General features: G+C 34.9%; 1 protein-coding gene across 4 annotated transcripts in view; it reads right to left on the bottom strand.

Moving 5' to 3' along the window:
- Positions 1–4683: 4683 nt before the first annotated feature.
- LOC128994805 (discoidin domain-containing receptor 2-like) overlaps positions 4684–22159 on the bottom strand; it is a 299337-nt gene continuing 281861 nt past the window's right edge. For 3 of the 4 annotated variants that reach the window (XM_054419592.1, XM_054419593.1, XM_054419594.1), the window contains 11 exons: positions 19604–19811; positions 13042–13152; positions 12173–12559; positions 11669–11766; positions 10686–10814; positions 10353–10462; positions 9486–9686; positions 8499–8537; positions 7375–7467; positions 6494–6635; positions 4684–5529 (listed from right to left, as the gene is read on the bottom strand). In XM_054419592.1, coding sequence (XP_054275567.1) covers positions 5227–5529; positions 6494–6635; positions 7375–7467; positions 8499–8537; positions 9486–9686; positions 10353–10462; positions 10686–10814; positions 11669–11766; positions 12173–12559; positions 13042–13152; positions 19604–19811 — 1821 coding nt within the window. In that variant the 3' untranslated portion in view covers positions 4684–5226. The remainder of the gene's footprint in view (positions 5530–6493; positions 6636–7374; positions 7468–8498; positions 8538–9485; positions 9687–10352; positions 10463–10685; positions 10815–11668; positions 11767–12172; positions 12560–13041; positions 13153–19603; positions 19812–22159) is intronic. The other variant, XM_054419597.1, reaches the window with a different exon arrangement.

Genomic DNA, 22159 nt, shown 5'->3' with positions numbered 1-22159 from the left:
ACAGAAGCTGAGTGAGGCCACTTAAGGTTAAACACAGCATTTAAGGAAGAAAAATGTCCGTATAACCAATCCATTAGTAGGGTTAATCCATTACATTAACAGCAACAGCAGCCTACCTCGGCAGCAAACTTCTGTCGCAACACCCCTCAATGGACAGAGGAAAATAGGGAAGTTGTACAAACTATGGACATTCGACTGATAAACAATACTGAGCTTGTCAAACTTTAAACACTTTTTCAGAATTTTAAAAAAAGGGTTTGTTAAGATAAATTATCTGTTTCTTTTTGTGAAGGGAAGGTTTAAAAGCAGAGAGACAGTTTTTCGGCTAAGGGACTTGTCTTTTTCACTTGATAGGTGGAAGTTATGGTACATATGTACATGCAGTAGAACCACGCACATTACTACATAGAAAAAAAACAAAAAAAAACATATGTGATAGACTTAACTACCACCCATTTTACATAACGAAAGGTTACAATGTTAAATAAAAATTAATTAGGTTCGTGATTTTTGTTGAATTTATAATAATTTGAAGTTATACGATGTCTTACGTTTTGAATGATTTGTTTCAGCCAATACAGGTTTAGATAAAGTCCCATCTATATTTCAAACGATTAAAACTAGCTTGCTACTAATAAGCTATGGTAATCTAAACTTTGGTTGTAAATCTGAGCAGGTGAAACAATATTTCAGGAAACCCAGTTAAACACCTATTAATAGTTATTTACGATGAACTAACATTATCCTACTCAGACTATATGTTACAATTAGTTGCCAGATTGGCTATAAGATGAATGGTCTGATGCTTGGAATGGTTGCACACAATCATTATTTGGCTATATTTTATGTTGGTAAGTTTACAATATAGGCTTATTTTATGCTTATTTATAAAAAATAATGATTTAAAAAACAGTTTTTGTTTGCCCAATCACTCTTATTCTTGATATTTTTACTATTGTTATTAGGTTTTTGCGACGTCGACCCACAAGGATGCAAAGATTAAATGTAAAAATCAGTGATCGACAAGTTTGAAATAAATAAAATGACTTCTTAAGTTTAGATGAGATGATTTTAGCCAAAATTGGTTAGGTTAGCCCAATGTTAAAATTGCTGGGTCCAATTTTGAACCATAAACAAACAAATATTATGAATTGTCTCATGATAAAACCCGGCTTGATAAATTTTGGAATGAATATACATTTGCCAAAACAAACCTTCCATATTAATGTGTGAAGGATAAATCCTTATGGTTTTTTAAGGAAACGCTAAGTAATAGTGCCGTGCATGTGTGCCATTTGTTAAAGTAATAAAATGAGTAATAATTAATATTAATTCGTAAATAACTAGTATTGATATGGCGTTTGGTGTAATCAGCACTTAACACTAATGTATCGGATTTACAACTACTGTAACCAGTAAGATTATTTACTACACAACTATATTCAATGTTAACTGTTTACAAAGATTTATCATTGTTAGTCTACATTAGCTCAGTTTTTAGTGTTTTAGTTTGTTCTTGTTGTTAAGTCATTCCTGTTAAGTAGTTATGACTTAAGTCCCATTGCACGTTTGGCTTGATCCCCTTAGACATAGGCATATTGAATATAGATAGTAAAAGAAAATTGTAAATTGGTTTGTTTGGATCATTGGAAGCAAAATAAAATACAATAAAAAAGATACTTTAACAGGGTTTCAATGTATATTTTGATATTCACTTGGATGGATCTTTGCTCAACCAAACTACTTTGAAAACGAACGATGACAACATAACTTATCTGATGCTACAGATATGGTGTAAACAGAAACTTTATATAAACTTATCAATCATAGCTACCACACAGTTTCATAACGACGATATATCACTGAAGCTTGGACTGTTATGAAATCTGTTGTGTGAAGTCTGTAGGGAGAGTCCAATACTTTGATTATCTCCACTTTTGCCAATATTTCTCTTGGGGTCAAACCAAAATTATATCCTCCTATGGTTTTCTTTTCCACAAAAAAGAAAACTTATTTTATTTCAAACCATGGATAACTCAGGTGTATAAACCATTTTAAAGTGCTGAGTTAATGTTACTCTTACATAGTTAACTTTTTTAGATCTATCTACAGGGATTTTTGGGCAAGAAATAAAATTGAAAAATATCAGTTATATAGTAAAAAATGTTAAGTGTAGTAAAATTACGTTCTTAATATAAACCATGATTGTCGTGATTTGAGCCAGTAGTTCATTTGTCATTATCTATCTTACTTTTTAAAAATAAAATAAAGTACTGTCTTACTCTGTGCTACATATATTTATCATTATAGAATAATGGTTTATAATAAGAACGTAATTGTACTACATTTCATTTTTATTATATTATTTAACTGATATTTTTTTCAATTTTATTTCTTTTATTTCTTTATTTCTTATATTTCAAATTTTATACAAAACTAGGGGACCATAGCAGCAATTGCTGTTGTATAGTTATGTATACCAATTTAAGTGAAATACACACTTTTTTACACATTTCGTCGCGGTTTTCCCCCAACACGATACATTTTAACACTGCATTCCATTCTAACCTAAAAACAGAACACTAAAATCCATACTACCTTTTTTCTAGCTCAAGATATTTCGTGGGGACCTCGCTTACGCAATTAAATATATAGGATTTAGGATAGTTAAAAAGGCTGTTTATAGATTTTAAGATTGCTTGTTCAATGGCTAGATCCCAATGGTAATTAAAACAAAATTGATACTTTTTAATATCCCGGTTCTAAAACTGTTTCCAGGATAAAATTAAGTTTAAGTCGTTTACCATACACATGAATCGTATAAATAAACACGTAAAACCGAAACACTAGCACAAAGTGGGTAAATAAAAACATTAGGGGAACGCGAAAACACATAACAATAGAAAATCAGCTGATTGTTTATCCATTTACATTAACATCTGGGGAAACTGATAATTTTTATTGAAATCAGCTGTAATAAAACATCTGTGCAGTGTAATTAAATTTACGCCACACTACACTATTTTGACGAACTTCCCACGCAAGGATTTAGTCCAGAAAACAGCTGTTTGCCACCAGCTTATTCAAATGGGGTTTCATTGCGTAATACTGTTCTGCAATGAGTTTTACCGGACACCAATCAGCTGATTATACTGTATTTGCGTGGCAATGATTGGTTATAAACAAAAACATAACCTCTCTTGGAGGTTATGACTGGTGATGTTTAGTCCTTTAGTTGGTGGAAATATATAAGGATCTGGACGAATTAGGTAGTATGGCGTAAACTATCGTACGTAACTCGTCCAAAATGTGTGTACCGGACTCGTATGGTAATCCCGTACTCGACTTCGTCTCGCACGGGAACGACCACACTCGTCCGGTAAACATTTATTTTCAGGACTAGTAACGTAATATACTATATCATTGACAAACAATACATTACGTTACACTAGGACGAAAAACAATGTTGTCATCGAGAGTTTAAAAATAAACACGTAAACTTGCACATTGTAAAGTTGTACCAGCTGTCAATTAGTTAGATGCAAGCCAGCCATAAACAAATGTAAACGAATGCGATGGAGCCTGTAATAAATGCGTCTTAGAATATAAAACAGCTGATGATTACAGAGCACGACAGCGAGCCTAATAGGTGTGATAATTGGGGAAATTTGAGGTGATGCTGTTTTATGATTCCGAGTGGGCAGCGTCCGACCTTCTGACTGAAGCCGAGAGTGGACTTGCTGAGATGCAGGTTAAACCTGTATATTGTGGTTCAAATGTAAATTGAAATGTTGTAAAAATAAACCCTTGTGAATCAAGATTACTTATTTAAGGCTTACTTTAATAATTCAAGTGTCGTTGGTTCAAATCCTGGTACCTGGTACTTGCTTTGCTGATTACGTTCCACGCACAGGCCTATATGGTCCATGGGAATGGGCAAATGCAAGATAAAAGAGGGTACCAACTTCTCCATTTTTGAAAAAAATATACTTTTGTAGCAAACAAAAATATGATTGATGGAAGCTTTTTTACTGGAATGTCTATGCACATATTTCAATTTACAGTTGTGTTTCTTTAACTTGTGGATGAGCTTATGGCCTTCAGCAACATACATTTTGGTTATTTCTTTACATTATGGTAAACAGGTAAAGAGGAACAAATGGATCATAGTTCGTTTTTCTAACATCCTAGACCTATTTTATATTTTTTAACATTGTTTAAAAAAAATTATTGAGGAAATAAAATAGCACCTAGCATTAGATTTCCTGCAATTTGTTGTCACTAATGTCACTATCCTTTGGTCCATCTATTTTACAAAGATAGGCTAATTTACTTTAGAAAATACGTTTATTCATTTTTTTAAGTTTCAAATTGACATCTAAATATAATTTAGGAAATTTGGATGACCATAAAATGTTTTTTAGACAGTATTCAGTAGTTTATTTACCACTGACCTAAGCCATTTCTAAGTCGCATTAGCAATTGTCATCGTTATTTAACAACTGTACAGTATTAACATTGATGGAAAATAAGTCCAGTTACTTGCTATAATCACTATTACTTTAGGAAATATAGTTTCAATTTTTAAAGCCTTATAATAAAACCAACCAAAAATTACAATAAAGCAAAAAGATAAAAAAATACATAATATGTGGGATAAAATAACAACACAACATTGTGATTTCTATAAACATTGGTACCTTTATTCACTTTGATTGTAACAATAAAGTACACTACAAAATTTACAAAATTCGTGTTTCTTTACAATTTATGACCAGCACTGTCACATCACACGACAAATATCTCTAAACCTATATTATATCACAGATTTTCAGACTAAACGCAAGATATGTGAAAAAATAGATATGTCGAAATCTACAATGCGTCTTTCAGATAATTTCGAAACTAAAAAGAGAGAAAATGTGGAGGAAGAAACATCGAATGCGGCAGAGACCAGTGCTTCGGCAGTGTTAGTTGAGGTGAGGGTACACTGACTACAGCCTGTAAGGCAGGTGACCATTCAACGGTTTGTAAAATATATTACAACAGACTAAAGTCGTTCGACAAGGCAATGGGTTTCTAATCTACTCTAACGCGTGGAAACGTCCACTTCACAATCTACAGCACACGTCTAGTCAGTAAGGATTCCCGCGGAACTCTTCAGAGATTTACTCGATATATACATCTCTTATGTACATTGGTCGTTGTGGAAACCCCCCCAAAGTCTTATACGGGGGCGTAGCCCAGTGTTTTTCGTTGCAGGAACAGATGGATCTCGCGGAAGGACGGTCGCTCGACCTCATTGCGCCTCCAACACTCTCCCATGAGGTCGACGATGTCCTTGGTCGCCGGGGGGATGGCCGGCCTGGGCAGGTAGAGGAAGTCGCCCTCGTCCCGGAACAGCTGACCGAGGTTCTCGACGACCTCCGCGTCAGCGAGGGAGTCGTAGGGACGCCGCCTGGCAAGGTGAAGGATCTCCCATAGAGTCACGCCGAAAGACCACACGTCACTTTTCGTTGTATATTTGCCCTGTAACACACAATTTTAGAATCAAGTCAAATACACATATCATTTCTGGGTTTTCCCATGAACCTAATTTTTATATACTTAATCAACTTCAATTCTTATAAATTTTCACAATTAATTCTATTGGGGAGTGTGTAAAAATAGAGTAAAATTGAAAGCTTTTAAGCCATTGGACCCTAAAAGATAAATTGTTAGAAACGAACAGCACTTACAATTAATCTATAAAGAGATGAATTATCATTTGTATGTGCTATTCGTTTCTAACAATTATTAGTTTTAATATTTTTTTTTATATATTACCTTAAGAAATGTGTATGTCTTATGACAATATTTATTTATTTATCTATCCATATACGGTAAACACCATTTTACATTGTACATACTGTACATTGAAATTTTTTACAGATGGCCAAAAAAAAATGACGTAATAATGCATGCGTGTGACCATTACAGCTATCTACTACCTACACTTAGAATTAACGAAACAAAGTTGAGAAAATAAATATATGATAAATATCACAGCAAGTGGCAATAAAGAGTAGAGACTAGTTAACATGCAGGAACAATAATAATAACAAATATTGACGAAGTAGAGACTAACAATAAGCAAACCCAAAATTATGAAACACTGCAAAATAAATACATAGTATGGAGGCAAAAACAGCAAATTTACAGAAAAAAAGTGTGCAAAAGGTACGGTAAACTCTGAAGAAATATAAAAACTTAACAATAAAGGTAACAACAAGACAGACCATCTATATAAATAAATATGAAAAAGTAATGCACATAAGTGAGGGGAGTCGACGGCCTCAACACTAAGTCATCGCCACACTCCTAACGAAAAGCTAATTTAAAAATAAATCAAACATGCACATGCTTAATTGTCTTACACTGACTTTTATTATATGACTAAGCAACTAAATAATCAAGACCACGTCAACTATTTCACAAAAACTGTTCTGCTCACCAGGTATATAGACTCCCAAGCCATCCACCTGACAGGCAATGCCATTCCACCGTCCACCTTGTAGTAGTCCTCTGCGTAAATGTCGTTGTCAGTTCCAAAGTCTGAGATCTTTATGTGGTAAGCCTTACCAACCAAGCAGTTCCTAGAAAAGATATTTAATTACTAAGCCTTGAGGCTGGAATTACTATTACAATTTTTTTGTTTCAGAAACATGGGTTTTTTTTAAGTAGGCTTACTACTCAGGCCAGATTACAAAAAAAAATAGTACAGGACTTTGATTATTTTTACTGCTTATCTTATCATATACACCGACCGTCAAACAAGGGAAATTATTGTAAACTATGTAGAATCTTTCATGTCCTTAGTGCGAAGATATTACACTTCCGTAAAGTATAGATTCCAACAAGAGAATTTTTGAGCCAGCGACAGAGTGTTCTGCTGTAAAATATCAAAAATTGCTTGTGAAAAACTTTGTGTGAAAACTTTTTAGCCACACCAAACATAAAGAGAGAAGTGTTGTACACTGTTGGGATTCTATGTCCCATCCAGCATAATGGTATGAAAACCAGAGGAAATTAGACTTTTATAGTAGCTCACTCTTTGAGAGGCCACAACTGTGTTATCCTAGAGTGAGTAAACTGTCTACAGACGGAACATACATATGGTATGTTTACTACAGTATCAAAGTCAAGAATTTATACATAAATATGTATTAATTCAACATGGGTTGCCTTAAAAGGCAGAATACCTTCTAGATATTCAATCCAATTGCAAACCTAAGAGAAATCAACATATGTTCAATGTTTAAATTTATTCCGGGCTCATTTATGCTGAATAAAATATACACATTAATTAAAGAGAAATGATTTACAAATAATCACCTTGTAGAGAGATCACGGTGTACAAAGTTGAGAGACTCTAAATACCGCATCCCAGAAGCTATCTGCGCTGACATGTACAGCAGACAATTGTAGCTAAAACACAAAACATTCACAAACATGTAAACAATTTAATAATGAATATTAATGTTTGAAGTAGTTCGGCGTAGTTTGATCATTTAAATTATTAAAGATAAAAAATTAATTTATTTAAAGTCAACATATTTGTTCCAAAAAATATTTATACATATTTATCATCCTTATTTAAATGTAAAACATCAAATGCTTTTGAAAACATTTTACATGAGTAAGGTGCTAAGCTAAGTGTAGAAACACAATACAGTTTTTGAACAAATCTTTCTGCTAAAATGCTATCAAAAAAGATAATTTAAAATGTTGTAATTCATTGTCAACATTGTAATACGAGTAGCTCCAAAATGGCAGTGCATGGAATAGCTCCTATTTGATAGGATACTTTTAACACTACTGTATATGACGTGTCGTTAAGTGATATCAATTGAACTTTAGAACACTGAAACAAATACTTTAAGGACACATTTTTCTCCATTCGTTTTTAATTTATAAATATAATTATATCACAAAAACAAAACACATTAGGATGTTTCGTGAATTCAAGTGTAGTTCTGTGCCCATAATTTTTGCTTAGCACCTTACCACACAAACGTATGCAGTGCATGAGTGTAAAACATATTTTTTACATTTAAATTAACACACTAAATTATTAAATGGGGAATTAAATGATGATAAAAGCTATATTCTGTGAATGCAAGTTTTAAATTTTTAGTAGTGATTGACATTTATTTATCTGGCAGTTATGTTTCTAGGCTAAACAAAAACAAACAAACATGATTGATGTAGGGAGACAAACCTCTAGAAAAGGGAGTAATGCAGAATTTGAAAGGAAACTACAAACAATTATAGAACTGAATTTAGACATATTTAGTGCCTTTTTAAGGTACGCTATTACAAAAACTTTCAAGAGGACACATTGACACGATCTAATGACTAATTAGTTTTTGCTATGGTCTAACACAGGTGCTTTTGAACTATTCTATTGAGAATTGCAATGGTAATGAATATAAGATAAAGGGGTTCTCTTTACGTACATGTTTTTCACGAATATGTACTTGCGCAACCCAAGACCCCTGATGCAAACAAACAAAAAATATAATATTTAAAAAATGTACCTTCTTATGAAAATATTTTGATATAGTAAATACTAATACCCTCCAATTAAACTTTTCAAAAATTGTCTTACATTTTTGTCGATAAATATTTTTACTTTTTTTATTTAACATTTTATATCCATAATATTTTAAAATGATAAAAAGTATCATGGTGACATTCTACCTAATCAGATATAAGAGAAAATTAAGTATCAAACACCTTTATTTCTACGTAATTTTTTACCCTAAAAAATTTACAATTACTTTACTCTCTATTAACTTTTACCTTTTTGGGAGTAGCAAACTGAACACTATTTGAAAGTATAGTTTAAGGGTCTATTAATTTTTGTAGCTACACCCCTGAAAACAATTATTTTTAATGAACGGACCAAGAATGAAATTTCATGTTTTAAGTTACAACACTTCCAGAAAAAGGTTCTCAAGATGGCTCTGTACATTGTTACCTAGAGCAACATCATAGGACACTTTGGAGTAGGCCTACGTTTAAATAACTTTTTAGCATTTTTAATCTGATTCCCATTTAGAGACAGTTTCTTCTAGCGTTTTAGATAGGCATAATTTGAACTAATTCATACTTGCCTAGTTTGGTTTCTACTATTAAAAAAGATTCGTGAGTCTAAAACGTTTGGTTACCTTGGAAACAAGCTTTATTATGAGCTTATGTTAGCTTTGAAGCAAGGTTGGAAAGAAAAATGACATTTTCAGTAGCAAAATACCTTGAGAGTACAACACATATCAAATCTCATCTTTCATTCTACTCCAATAAATTCTTCCTAGAGGCTCTCATCAGAAATAAAAAAGAACCTATTGAGCTTTGCTGGACACCTAGTAAAATAAATCAACGAAACTCCAATATCGTCTTCTGCATAGTTACTTTCATTTCTATCAGTCAATACTTCCACACACCTCAGTGTCTTGACTCCCATGGGCAACGTGGTAGCTGCATCAGCTGGTCCATGGCTCCTGAGGAACTGACAGAGGTCTCCATGTTCCAAGTATTCCATCACCACACACAGAGGCTCGTCCTGACTACACACTCCCAGAACTCTGGCAATGTTGTGGTCCTCCAGGGCTGCCAGGATACGGACGTCCCTCTGGAAGTCTTGCCTGGAAGAGAAAATAGTTCATGGGTAAAAATTTTATGGTGAGATATTTCATTAGTTTAAAAAGTTTGTAAAATTTCTTTACATAAAGAAGGAACATCTAGACTATGTCAGCTTTATATTTGGTTCATCTAGAAAAAATGAGATGGACCCCCCAGAAAAATATTTTAATCTGTATTTTTGGTGAATAATTTTCAAAAGTCATAGGGTTTGTGAAGTTATGGTTTATACCTTGAGGGCCTAGATGTATGTCTACTTAGACTTATTGATAATTAATATTTCGTTGTCGGTGTTAAGAAGCACCAATGGTGTTGATTTGTGTAAATCTAGCTAGATGTGAAAGACAGTATTGATTATACAAAGAAAAACGTGGTATGATTTAAGTAACTTTTGTTGTTGTCACACTTCTCCATATACTAGTATGCTACCTGTTTGTACGTAGCACTGTAGCTATATTTTAAATTACATAAAATTGTCAAAAGAAATAACTACATGAGTGGAAATAGACATAAAAAGAAAGGTTTATAGGATAATTTTATTCTATACGTTTAGAATAAGTCCATTTTCTCATAATTATACCTTACATTATAATATAAAAATATTCAGTAGCAACTACATGAAAATTTGAATGTTTTGCTGCTTGTCAAAGTAAAACAAATGTTTCACTTACTTTTCCTTCTCACTTGCATTATGCAGGAGGAACTTTACTGCCACCAGACGTTTAGACAGAGATGTTGTTGTACCATACTCTAGAATACCGTCCGCTTCTGCCACGTATACCTGCAAATAAAACATGTTACTTTCATATTTTGCTACTTTTCTAATCTCAATGTTTACTCGGAAGTATACTATTAGGCTCCAAGAAAGACATGTGTCTTAGACAACCCCAGATTTATTGGTCATTAAAACACGCCATATTCAGACGAAAACCCCATCCACGATATTGAGTAAACAGTATGCAAAGAATTGAGCTGCTAAGGAATTGTCAAGGATTAAAGCTTACCGTGCCAAACGCCCCTTCACCGAGTTTAGAGAGCATCCTCAGTCGATGTCTAGGGAACTCCGGCACAGAAGTGTTCTCTAGCCTTCTCTTGAGCGCTGTCAAAACCTCCTGCTGGCTAGGTGATTGTACCTATAACATGCATAATACAGTTAAGAGGACACCATTTAATTTAAATCATATATTCTAAATCACATTTTGTAAGAAATTGCACTAGCTTAAGTGATTTATCAGTGCTAAAGCTAGAGCAATGTTCGTTCGACCAATGTTATCTCAAGCATAAAACTAATCCACGAAGTAGGCCTAACGATCATAAAATTACGAATCATAAAAATAATATTGCTACAACGATATTCGAGGAGGAATAAATTATGCAGCAATATTTTTTGTATGATGCCGCGCTATTCACAGAGGACACCGATACTCACTTAATATTCACGGAGTATGACGGTTCTGCTGCAATATTCAAGTAGGGTACCAATGCTACCATGATATTCTCTGGCGATTCTTATGACAACTTAAATTTTTGAAATGATCAACAATTATTTATAGTGTACATATTTTAATAATTAATACTCAGCGTTACCATTACATGTTGTTCATTCAATATGTATCCATTTTACCACTCCAAAATGATAACGATTGCAGAAGGAACTGAATAATTATTTGAATCGTCGGCAAACACAGTTGTCAAACGGCAGTCGCCGAGATAATTAAGCAGTGTCAACCTATAACAAGCGGTAGAAGAGTGGCAGCCGATGATAATGAGGTAATGAATATGTATGGCGCTAACCACGTCCACTAGAAGAACTTGGTGGTGGCTATACCACAAAAATGACGTCATCGACCGTAAATCAAACCCAACTGTATTCGATAGTCGTATGTCAAATCCGTAAGGGGGTTTGTTTAAGCCGCTTAAAAAGTCACACGTTGTGAAATGCAATCTCAATTTATGTTTGTGGCTTATTCTCGTAGACAACACTAACCTTGCTAGACTTGGAGGTGGAGGTGCCTCTAGACTGAGGGGAGGCGGTCAGTAGAGGAGTTGTACCTATCTCTGGGACAGCGTACTCGTGGCCTGTCTCTGCAACAGGAAAAGTTGAAGTTAATTTCTATGAAAGGGGGGTGTGTGAATTAAGTAAGCCTTTGAATAAATATTTTGCAATGACGTATTTGATGGTTTCTTGGGCGTCAGTGGGAATTTTAATAGGATACTTCATGAAGGATTTAGAGTCAATATTCTGATAAAATTCATCAAGAGACAAAACTTGGCCAAAAGTTAATCACATTACAACATTTGGCATTAAAAATCAAACACATTTGGAGAATTACTAACTGTGAACATAGTCCATGCGAAAATAAATTAAAATATGAATATGTCAACATGAAGATTTGTTACAATCAACAAGAAATAACATTTGGGAAGACCATCAAAAAGTCTTCACTCTCTGGTCAACTTGATCTGTTTTGCATCATCACCGCAAACTCACCAGGATGTGTTACCAGCGGGGGTTGTTTAGTGACCGTATCCATGACAACCGTGCTGTAGCTGTAGTAGGGGGCGTACTTGAGCGCCTGGTATGGCTCCTGGTAGTCCTCCAGCTTGGCGTCCATCAGGAGCGCGGTGTCCGGCCCAAGGACACCCTGAGCGCAGTAGGGAGCGCCGCACTTCTCAGCTGTGCCACAGCTGCTATCGCTAGAGAGGTGTTGGTGCTGACCTGAGGGAGCCTTGGCTGCCAGAGGAGACGCGAAGTTCTTGGACTGTCTGTGGCGAGAGACGATAAGGAAGATGGCGACTGCTAGCAGAATGATGACTGCCATCAGCGCCCCTATCAGCACTGCCATGTAGGTCTCGTCTTCCTGCTTGGCTGTTGACACTGCAAGAAATGTAATAGTTTGTTAGGTAGGACAAATCTAGGAAAGAATATAAATAATTACATTTTTCAAACCATAGACAACTAGGTTCAATTGATTACGCATGTTTATGGAAGCTTTGGTGAAGAACGAGTCATTTTATATGATAACAAGTGTGTTAAGCTAAAATTCTGTTAACAAAAACTCAATGCTAAAGAACAACTTGAGGTGATTCTTGTTATTTGGCCTTAGAGAATTGCTGTTGGCACTGAAAATTAAACTCTTGGGTGATGTGGTTTATAAAATCACACAAGTGCTCTATCGTAATGCAGTATAATAATTACGTTTTTCAAATACGAAGACCAATTTTGTATTGAAGGTAAAATAAATATACGAGGCACCAGAAGATGGAGCCATTGAATTTCCAACAACTTCTCTAAGTGGACGTGGTATCAACCGTCGTCCCTAACTTTGTAAACAAGATATAATGTAAAACATTACACACCTGGTAGATCAGCTAACGGGGGTCGGTTTGTCTTGTCAACGAAGACATCACTCAATACTGGACCTTCGCTTGCTGAGCGTTCTTCAGGAGTGAAGTTACCGTGAGCAATATCTGAAACAAAACGGTAAATATAGGTGTATAACTTTAAAATACAGTACAATAGCACATTGTTAATTCTTACTTCAACTAGGTAACATTAACATTTCCTTATTACAAAGACTGTTATATGTCCACATTTCGATCAATATTTTGCATTAAAACTATTTGTAGTCTCTTACACATCCTTTGACAGGCTACTCCTGATAATGGGTACGCGTCTAATTGGCACCGCGTCAGATTGGCACCGCGACAGATTGGCACCGCTCCTAGATGTGCCAATCAGTCGTAACAGTACACGACAGATTGGAACCTGGAGAAAGGGGTGGTCCCAATCTGTCGTGGTGCCAAGCTGACGGCTGCCGCAGAGGTGCCAATCAGTCGTAACAGTACACGACAGATTGGAACCTCGAGAAATGAGTGGTGCCAATCTGTCGTGGTGACAAGCTGACGGCGACCGCAGAGGTGCCAATCAGTCGTAACAGTATACGACAGATTGGCACCGCTGCCCTCAATAGGCCCACCTTTTCGTTTTACTTACTAGTCTGATGTTTGAAAGCAGAAACGTGTCAATACTTGATGCATGTCAATTAATGTATACACATTGATAATAACATTAACTTTAACAGCACAAACCGCTTCGTAAATGGTCCATCTAATCAAAGTTACAGTTCCTCAAGGCTTTTAATATTATGCCATTAAATTTAAGTTTATAATTTGGAAAACGTCTGATACCTACTAAAGTATTTGGCACAATTGAATGAAACCTTGCAGTCATTTTTCGGAAGGGGGGTGTGCGTTAACCTGGTTAAAAAGGGTTTTTTCATTCAGAAGTTACAGCTTGTCAAAGATATGACAATTTATCATTCAGTTAACTAATATTATTTCAATGAAATGATATTTTTTATGCATTATAGAGTGATAAATTATGTTATATTTGAGATGCTGTAATTTATTACTTAATTTACCTTTTTGTAAACAAGATGCGGTTGCACGCAAGTAGGCCTTCCCTATAAAATAATTACCGGTACTTCCTTCTTGGACCAAAACTCTAAAATCAGGTAATGTATAACTCGAGGTATGGTTAAAGTGAATACTGTATGCAAATCTTCTGAAATGGGGTTATTTAGGCGTGATATTTACGTGAATTAAAATATATAAAGCTATGGAAATTGAAAGTGGTCGCCATGATGGATTTTCTACCTCATATCAGGACTTTGAGAAAAAAATACTTTTAAACACTTTCTTAGTATGCATCTAGATATAGGCTACATGCCATGATGTCGTGTTAGTTAAGCAGTTTGTAACTCGAGACCGGCTGGATCTTTTTAATGATTTATGATTTGTTGGATTCGTCTTTAACCCGATTAACACATGTATCTTCAGTTCAGTATTTAAATTTAGGGCTAAGCCCCACATATGTATGTTATGCGTATGAAGAAAAATATGATGGATTTTGACCATATGCATACATTAATTTAAATATTTTCGAAACAGCTGATTAAACATTTGACAGGTAATGTAATTGAAAGTCATTTTCAGCTGTTTTATGTTGTCTGTGATTGTTTTTTAAAAGGCTTATAAAGGTGGCCGGTTGATTTGGCTTTTTTTTTACTTTTATGGGGTACAAAGTTCGCCGGGTCATCTATTTTGTAATGTACAGTTCGCTCAATGTTTCTGTACATAACAATAAAATACGTTTTATATTAATCATTTTTCGTGTTAACATTAACAATTCGCATGTGTTTTCCTAGTAGGCCAACGCTTTATTTAAGGAATCTTGATCTTGATCAACAGTAATAACAAAAACTAGTCGAAATCAAAATACTACTGAGCAAGGCTTGGTCCTAACAGTAGGCCTACTTTACAAATATTAGGATTGAGAAACAGATGGTGTGGTGTAGTTAACTGAACTGTCATTAATAAAAAACGACCCCTAAATGCTTCAAGGGTCACAGCATTGACGCTAGTTTTTATTTATGGCCTTGTCCTATTTCAAAAAAGGATCATCTTATAAAAGGTGCTTGAAAAAATATTCGAAACCCTCCCAGCGTGGAGTTTTCCGGCTTCCTCAAATTCTCTGTACGTCCGCTCGTTTGTTAATGTCAACGTTGATGTTGAAGACCAAATTGACAGTTGGAAATGCCACATAACTTGCAGACTCAAATATAGAAATCTCCGTAATTTGAATAGCGTGAGGATGCCAGCAGTCCCTGGTGGTCGCCCGTAACAAAGACACTGTTGTTTGTCAACAAGGAATTAGGATTGCCCGTCTACCTGTTATGGGGGGGAGGACGCCCCGACTTTAAAGCCAGGTTATTGAACCACGAGGAAAATAATAGCTAAGGTAAACCAGGCCAGATTTAGATTAAATTTGCCGCACATATTATGTCAGTAGTGAATTGATATACGGTACTCGTATTAAGTGTACTGTACACTGTACTGTCAATAAAGGGGTTTCAATGATTTTAATTAACTTTAATATGGAAATCATTTTTTTTTTTTGTAAGTAAGACACTGAGTTAATATGAGTAAACATGGTATGGTACATGTAATAATGACTTTTCTAACATTAAATTTGAACATGAGGTTAGGTTTCCCCAATACAGCATATGCAGACTCACGATAATCTGAGCCCCAATTGATCAAGCCTCCGTAGATAACCGAGCTCATCGGAAAAGTATAACAACAATAAAGCTATTAAACCCGTGAAAATTAACGTGAAAAGTGAAGTTTCTTTCTTTTAGTGCAGTAGTAAGTAGCAACCAGGTAGCAGCATTATTCTTACTAACAGTTGTTCGCTCAAGCTGTTGATTATCACAAATAGTACGTTCGTCTTACGCAAAAATCTTTAGTAGCAATTGTTACATATTTTACTGTGGGCCCTGACTGTGATATTTTGTATATTCCACGAAGCACGAAATGGAAGAATCCTTATTCACTAACTAATGCCACATCTGATTCAAACTACAATGCTTAATCAGTTTAAAAAAATCATTCTATAAACATGCTATCTGGTAGCAAAAGCGTTATGAAAAAATCACTCTAAAAGGGCCATTACACATTTGGCGAGTTTCTTGCAGACGTTTGGCGGTTTTTGCACTCAAGAAGTAGTTGTGGTTTCTTCCTTACGAAAAGGGATTTGTTTGAATTTTTACGAGCAGGAATAAAATAGTTTTGCCACCTGTTTCAACTACTCAAGTTGTTTCTATGATATTAAATAACATTAAAAAGATATAAGGTTTACCAACAGGGTGCAGTACTATTAATTGTTTAAATTGATGACAACGGCTAATTTTCAAAACTAAACCCAAAAATTTTTAGTTGCCTAGGTTGCAAAAAAAGCCGGTACCTTTAATTAAAATATTTACTATGTAATCGAACTGAAAGAAATTGACTCCTGACTATATCAACGTGAACTAGAAAGTCATGAAAGGTTTTTCATAAAATTGAAACTTCTGAGAAATATATTAGAAAGGTTATTCGCTTGTACGAAGAACATGTGTCATTCGTGTAGACATACAAACTCTTTAGAAAATTAGAATACTTTCATAAACCCATCAACAACAATCCTAGGAAGAACGGAAATGCCATCAGGTCCGTTTCGGAATACCTAGGGTTGAAACTATTTGAACACCTGCTGCCTCCCGGGAAAGGTTACATAGTACTTCACGGTAAAGAAATTGTAATTCGGTCTTCCAGCATTTCGCGTTGAACTTTTAATTATCATCCATACTGATCATTGAACTGATCATTCAGGTTTATAAAAAAATACACATATTACAGTACATATGACATATTACAATATGCATAAACTTAAACCACATGCATAAGTCCCTAAAGCGCTCAAATGTAAAACAAATTTTTGTAAGAATTATATTTTCTATGTGTCAGAATAAATATCCCTGTACACGATATCTTTTGTGTAAACAAGTTTTTTGTTTATCATCGTTTGCTTCTGTTGACGTTATTTTCAATAAATAATTTATTCACTCCAGAGGTTTAACTCTGTAATGCAGCAAACATATAATTGTTTGTGAATAAATACTGGTTTACTAAGGTAGCTTTGGTGTTTGGTCTTATGGTTAATGGTCATAAATAGGCTTCGCTGATTAAAATTTTGAAATTGTCTTCGTCAAATATGAAAAGGCAAATGAAGGTGTGTTGAGGTAAGCTCAGTTCTTGGTAAAAACCACTAAACCATCCCGACCCGGTTATTATTTCTAAGTGTATACTCCTTTTGTAAAGGTTTAACAAAATTAGTGTAAACTAAAGGCATCCAATTGACCAAACTTAACCCTAGATTTGTTTCTGATCAACATAAAAAATACAATTAATGTAAGTTTATGTGGTGGTATTCCACCTAAAGGTGCGATTGACCCTATGGACACATATTCTATCAAAATAGGCCTAATAATAGGCTGATTCCTAAATATTTTGCGACTGTCTAGGTTTCCATTAAACAGTTATCGAAACTATTTATTATTAGTTATTTATTCAACTATGCATTTATTTATCGTTACTTTTAGTTTGTTCTTTGTCCATGTTTTTCACATGTATACTTTATTCTTATTATTGTTACAATTGACATTCCTTTCATTGTTATTATATATAGATAGGCTATCTAGTCATCATGAGCAAAAGTCCGTTGGCAAGTAGATAAAATAAAAATAAAATTCAACTACTTATTATACGCTTAAAAATTCGCAAATTTGAAAGGTTTCACAGTAAAATAATTCATTTCAACTTTCTAATATATAACTAAAAAGTCTTAATTATTATAGGTAACGTTATCCCTGGTTTTAAATAGTACTAGCAGTGTACCCGTCCTTCGTACGGGGTTAGCAAATAAGCATAAAGTGCTTATTGCAGTTATCCTCAAGCTTTGCTTTTGTAATAGGGAAGGACACGATTTGGTAAAATTAAATTTGTTTCTTTAAATTTACGCTATGCTATAGTACTTTATAACACATCTACCATAGCCATAATGTTTTACCACTGCACATAAATAATAGAAAAAAAAATCAAATCACACAATATCACAAATGATTTATTAACTTGAAAACATAACCATAACTGTAAACAATCCTACTTTGACAGTTCACATGGAGTAGCACAGCATTTTGTTGCTGCTTAGTTCAAATTAGCTGTTGTCATAAATGCAAAAAAAATATAGTACTGCACCCTGTTGGTAAATGTTATAACTTTTAATGCTTTTGCATATCATAGAAATCTTTTTTTCAAGTTTGATATAAAAACTTTGATATATAAAATGTCAAAGAAAACATGACCAAAAACGTAATGATATTTGTTTTTGTAGATCATAAAAAGTTGCACAAGCTACATATTTATACTGAACATATTAATTATGAGTCAGTATCTCTTGTTTCCGTGGATGTATGTACGCCCCAACAATAGGAGTCGGACCCGGAAAACAAGACGATTAGTGATAATTGACAGACTCTCTGCCTCACTCTGACCGTTCCAAAACTTGAATCAACTTAAAATTTGATTAATGTTTCGGGAAGTCGTAACAGTTTGATACGTCTGCCCTTTGCAGTATTATTAATATGGTTTACACAAGAATCTATAGAATGACTGTTGAAGTGATTGACTTTAAATTAAAGAACTATATTTTAACGTTTAACGTTTTAACGTAATTTATAATGTACGTTATTTAGATGGAAAGTAAATAAAAGAAACGTCTTATAACATTAAAAACATATATTTACGCTTATACTGTTACAAGATGGTAAATACACAAAAAAATATGGTAAATGGTTACCACTTACCATCTTTTTTGTACATTTACCGTCTCTACTTGAATACTGCAAGTAGTTAAATCTCATTCACGAGGAACAGGTGTAGTATTGATTGACTTTAGAGAAGGATTGGATTAATATTCCAGCTCCACTCAATATTGCACGCAGAAAACTGCGTTGAAGAAAGGGGTGGTGCCAATCTGTCGTGGTGACAAGCTGACGGCGGCCGCAGAGGTTCCAATCAGTCGTAACAGTACACGACATATTGGAACCTCGAGAAAGGGGTGGTGCCAATCTGTCGCGGTGCCAAGCTGACGGCGGCCGCAGAGGTGCCAATCAGTCGTAACAGTACACGACAGATTGGAACCTCTAGAAAAGGGTGGTGCCAATCTGTCGTGGTGCCAAGCTGACGTGGGGTGATATTTCATGGCCTCATGTCAACGAGGTTCCAATGTGACGCCGGGTGCTAAAACACCATGGTGCCAATCTGTCGTGGTGCCAATCTGACTGCGACTCCTGATAATAATACGTCTGGAAACAGTTAAATCATCCACACAAAATAATGCAAAAGGCAAGCACCAGTGGTACACACTTAAACACAAAAACGTTTCAGTTAGGCAAGACTCAAAACATACCAAAGACAAAATTATTTACGTTTAAAAAAAGTTTCTTTCATAAAATACTGAACAAACAGATGAATTTACCAGACTCGAAGTTGACTTCGCTGATCATGATCCACCTAGCGGCAAAGTGAAGCTGAAGAGTGACGAATCGTCCGATGCGATGGTGCAGCTTGATTGTGATGTTGCGGGAATGCTCGAAGATGCGATCCTCCATGTAACTGTATGTGATAGGCTCTCCTGGGTAGATCTTGCCTCCCACACTGAACATGATCTTGGCCTCGGAGAAAACCTGGCACAAGAAAATAAATAATGTAGATGGTTTGAAAACTGTTCTTCGAGGGGGACTGTGGAAAACGACATACGTGTTTTCAACCCTTTATTTAATTTATTACAAGGGTTTGACTGCAATAAGAGAGTGATTTTAAGAATTGTAGCAGAAATCCTATTAGCAAATCGTATTTCTATTTTCTAGTTGACACATTGTTTAGACATTTAATCGGCTAGACTGGAGTAATTGTACTCTAAAAATACAACTATCCTAATTAATACAAAATACATTTTTGCAATCAATCCAAATGTCTAGTCTAGAAACTCAAACAAAATGCGCTGGGTAATTTATCTAGAATAGTTCAGAAACCTATCCAAAATAAATAACCCGTTTAACCCAAAACGTATACAAAGTAATCCAAAGTATAATAATCCGTAAAATAACTCATGAAAATTTAGTAGCTCATCCAAAATTCCACCTAATTTTGATTTAGTCAGAATACGTTCAGTAGTTCGTACAGAAGAGTTTCATGACTCAACGACAGTAAGTGTATGAAGACAGTTAATCAACAGTTTGTTGTTTAATCCACCAAAGCCAGCCCTAACCCACCACAATAGTCCAGTAATCTATCTGAACTACTTTCGCCCACCCCCATTCACATACATTGAGCAATCTATTAGAAATATGTTTAGTAATTCATCTTTTCAAAATGTAAGTATATAGTTCTTTGTCAAAACCTCTATTCAGATAGAGGGAGACGTATTTACGCTTCACCTGTTCACACACGCAGCGAGCTTGACACTTGGGGTTGACGACTTACGCTTTCTAATGTTTGACGCTTGACGGGCAGACGACAAGGCTCAACTTACTTCCCGCTCTAGTCAATAAACTGTCAACTTCAAAGTTAAAGTAAGTTCTCATTACAGCATCGACAGAAATAGTTCACTAATATTTTATAGATTACTGTATTCCTCTATGTGCACAGTGAAAACGACAACCACTCACCATAAAAAATCAAGCACATATTGCAGTACTTAATCCTTTAAAGAGTTATCTAATATTCAGAATTTTAGCTTGATTCCGTTTTAGTTTTTAAGCAATTCGCTCAGTTGGTGTTGGATTTTGAAGAATGGAAATTTAAACGGGGAATTCATTTGGTAGCCTTCCGAATAAATACGTTCAAATTTAGAGTGTTTATTAAGAGCAAAATAAACAGATCTTGAACTTAAAATATGAAATTTGTAACATGTTTGACTTTAATAAACAATTTGTTGGTAAAATTTATTAGGAACTTTAATACAAGAAGTTTTTGTAGCTGGAAATCTATTTCATGGGTTACTGATCAGAACGTGGACAAAACTTGATAACCAAGCTTTAGTATACGATATTATTTAATAGTTATCGACCCGATACTAAGAGGTGAAGAGTTAACATGACCGAGCAGGCACGTAACGAAAGGGGGGGGGGGGGTTGTTAAGGAGCTTCAGCCCTCTTCCCAAAGTTTTATGTCATATATTATATTGTTTGATTATATTCATCAAGTCAAAGTCTTTCATGATATTTCTTCCCGTCTTCGTAATTGTTATTTGTTGTTATTGAGTTTGAACTATTTATTACAGTTGAACTATTTAATCATGTAATAGGCTAAATTTAAGTTTACTTATGGGACATACCTGACCTCCCAACAACGCTAAGTCGATAAACCCCCCCCCCCCCCAAACAAAATCCTGGCTACGTTACTGTGACTGAGCTACAAGAACACAAAGAATCTATGTTGTCTCCAAATTGACAGACAACCACTAGGTAGCTTTAAAACAAAGCAAACCTGTTAATTTTCTCCTTTGATATACCCGTAAAAATTCAACCAAACGCAAGCAATAATTTGTAAACAAGTTTTGGCGACACGGAATTTCACAATTACTTTTTGGAAAGTAACAAGGAAAACACCGTCTAAAACAATTTCACCAAACAAGTACAAGTACAATAATTGGACATGTGTACGGGTTTGTTGCCAAACGAGTGACAAGAGAAAGACAGAGGAAGAGACAAGAGAAAGAGAAAGAAAGAGACACATGACACTCCTGCCCACGCGAAGGTGAGCTACTTGACTCCTCACATTATGTGTTGGTAGTTCAGTGCCACATAACTTGCAACTCACCTGAACAAGCGACAGTAGCTCATAAATTACTCCTAAACACCGAGAATAAATTTGAATCTATTTAGTATCTTTTGGCATCACGGTTTTGGCAATAAATGTTAAAACGTTTTGCATGGTTGTAGAAGAGTTCTTACTGGGCGTTTTGAGGATGAGTTTGATGTGAAAAGTAACTAGATTTGTGCTTGGTTGATATTAAGATATACAAAATTTT

Source organism: Macrosteles quadrilineatus, unplaced genomic scaffold (genome assembly GCF_028750875.1).
Source record: "Macrosteles quadrilineatus isolate MER2022 unplaced genomic scaffold, UCM_ALF_1.0 Scaffold_5__1_contigs__length_97177068, whole genome shotgun sequence".
NCBI classification, from domain to species: Eukaryota; Metazoa; Arthropoda; class Insecta; order Hemiptera; family Cicadellidae; genus Macrosteles; species Macrosteles quadrilineatus.
Note: the sequence above shows the minus strand (reverse complement) of the source record. Positions and strands in the feature narration are given on the sequence as shown.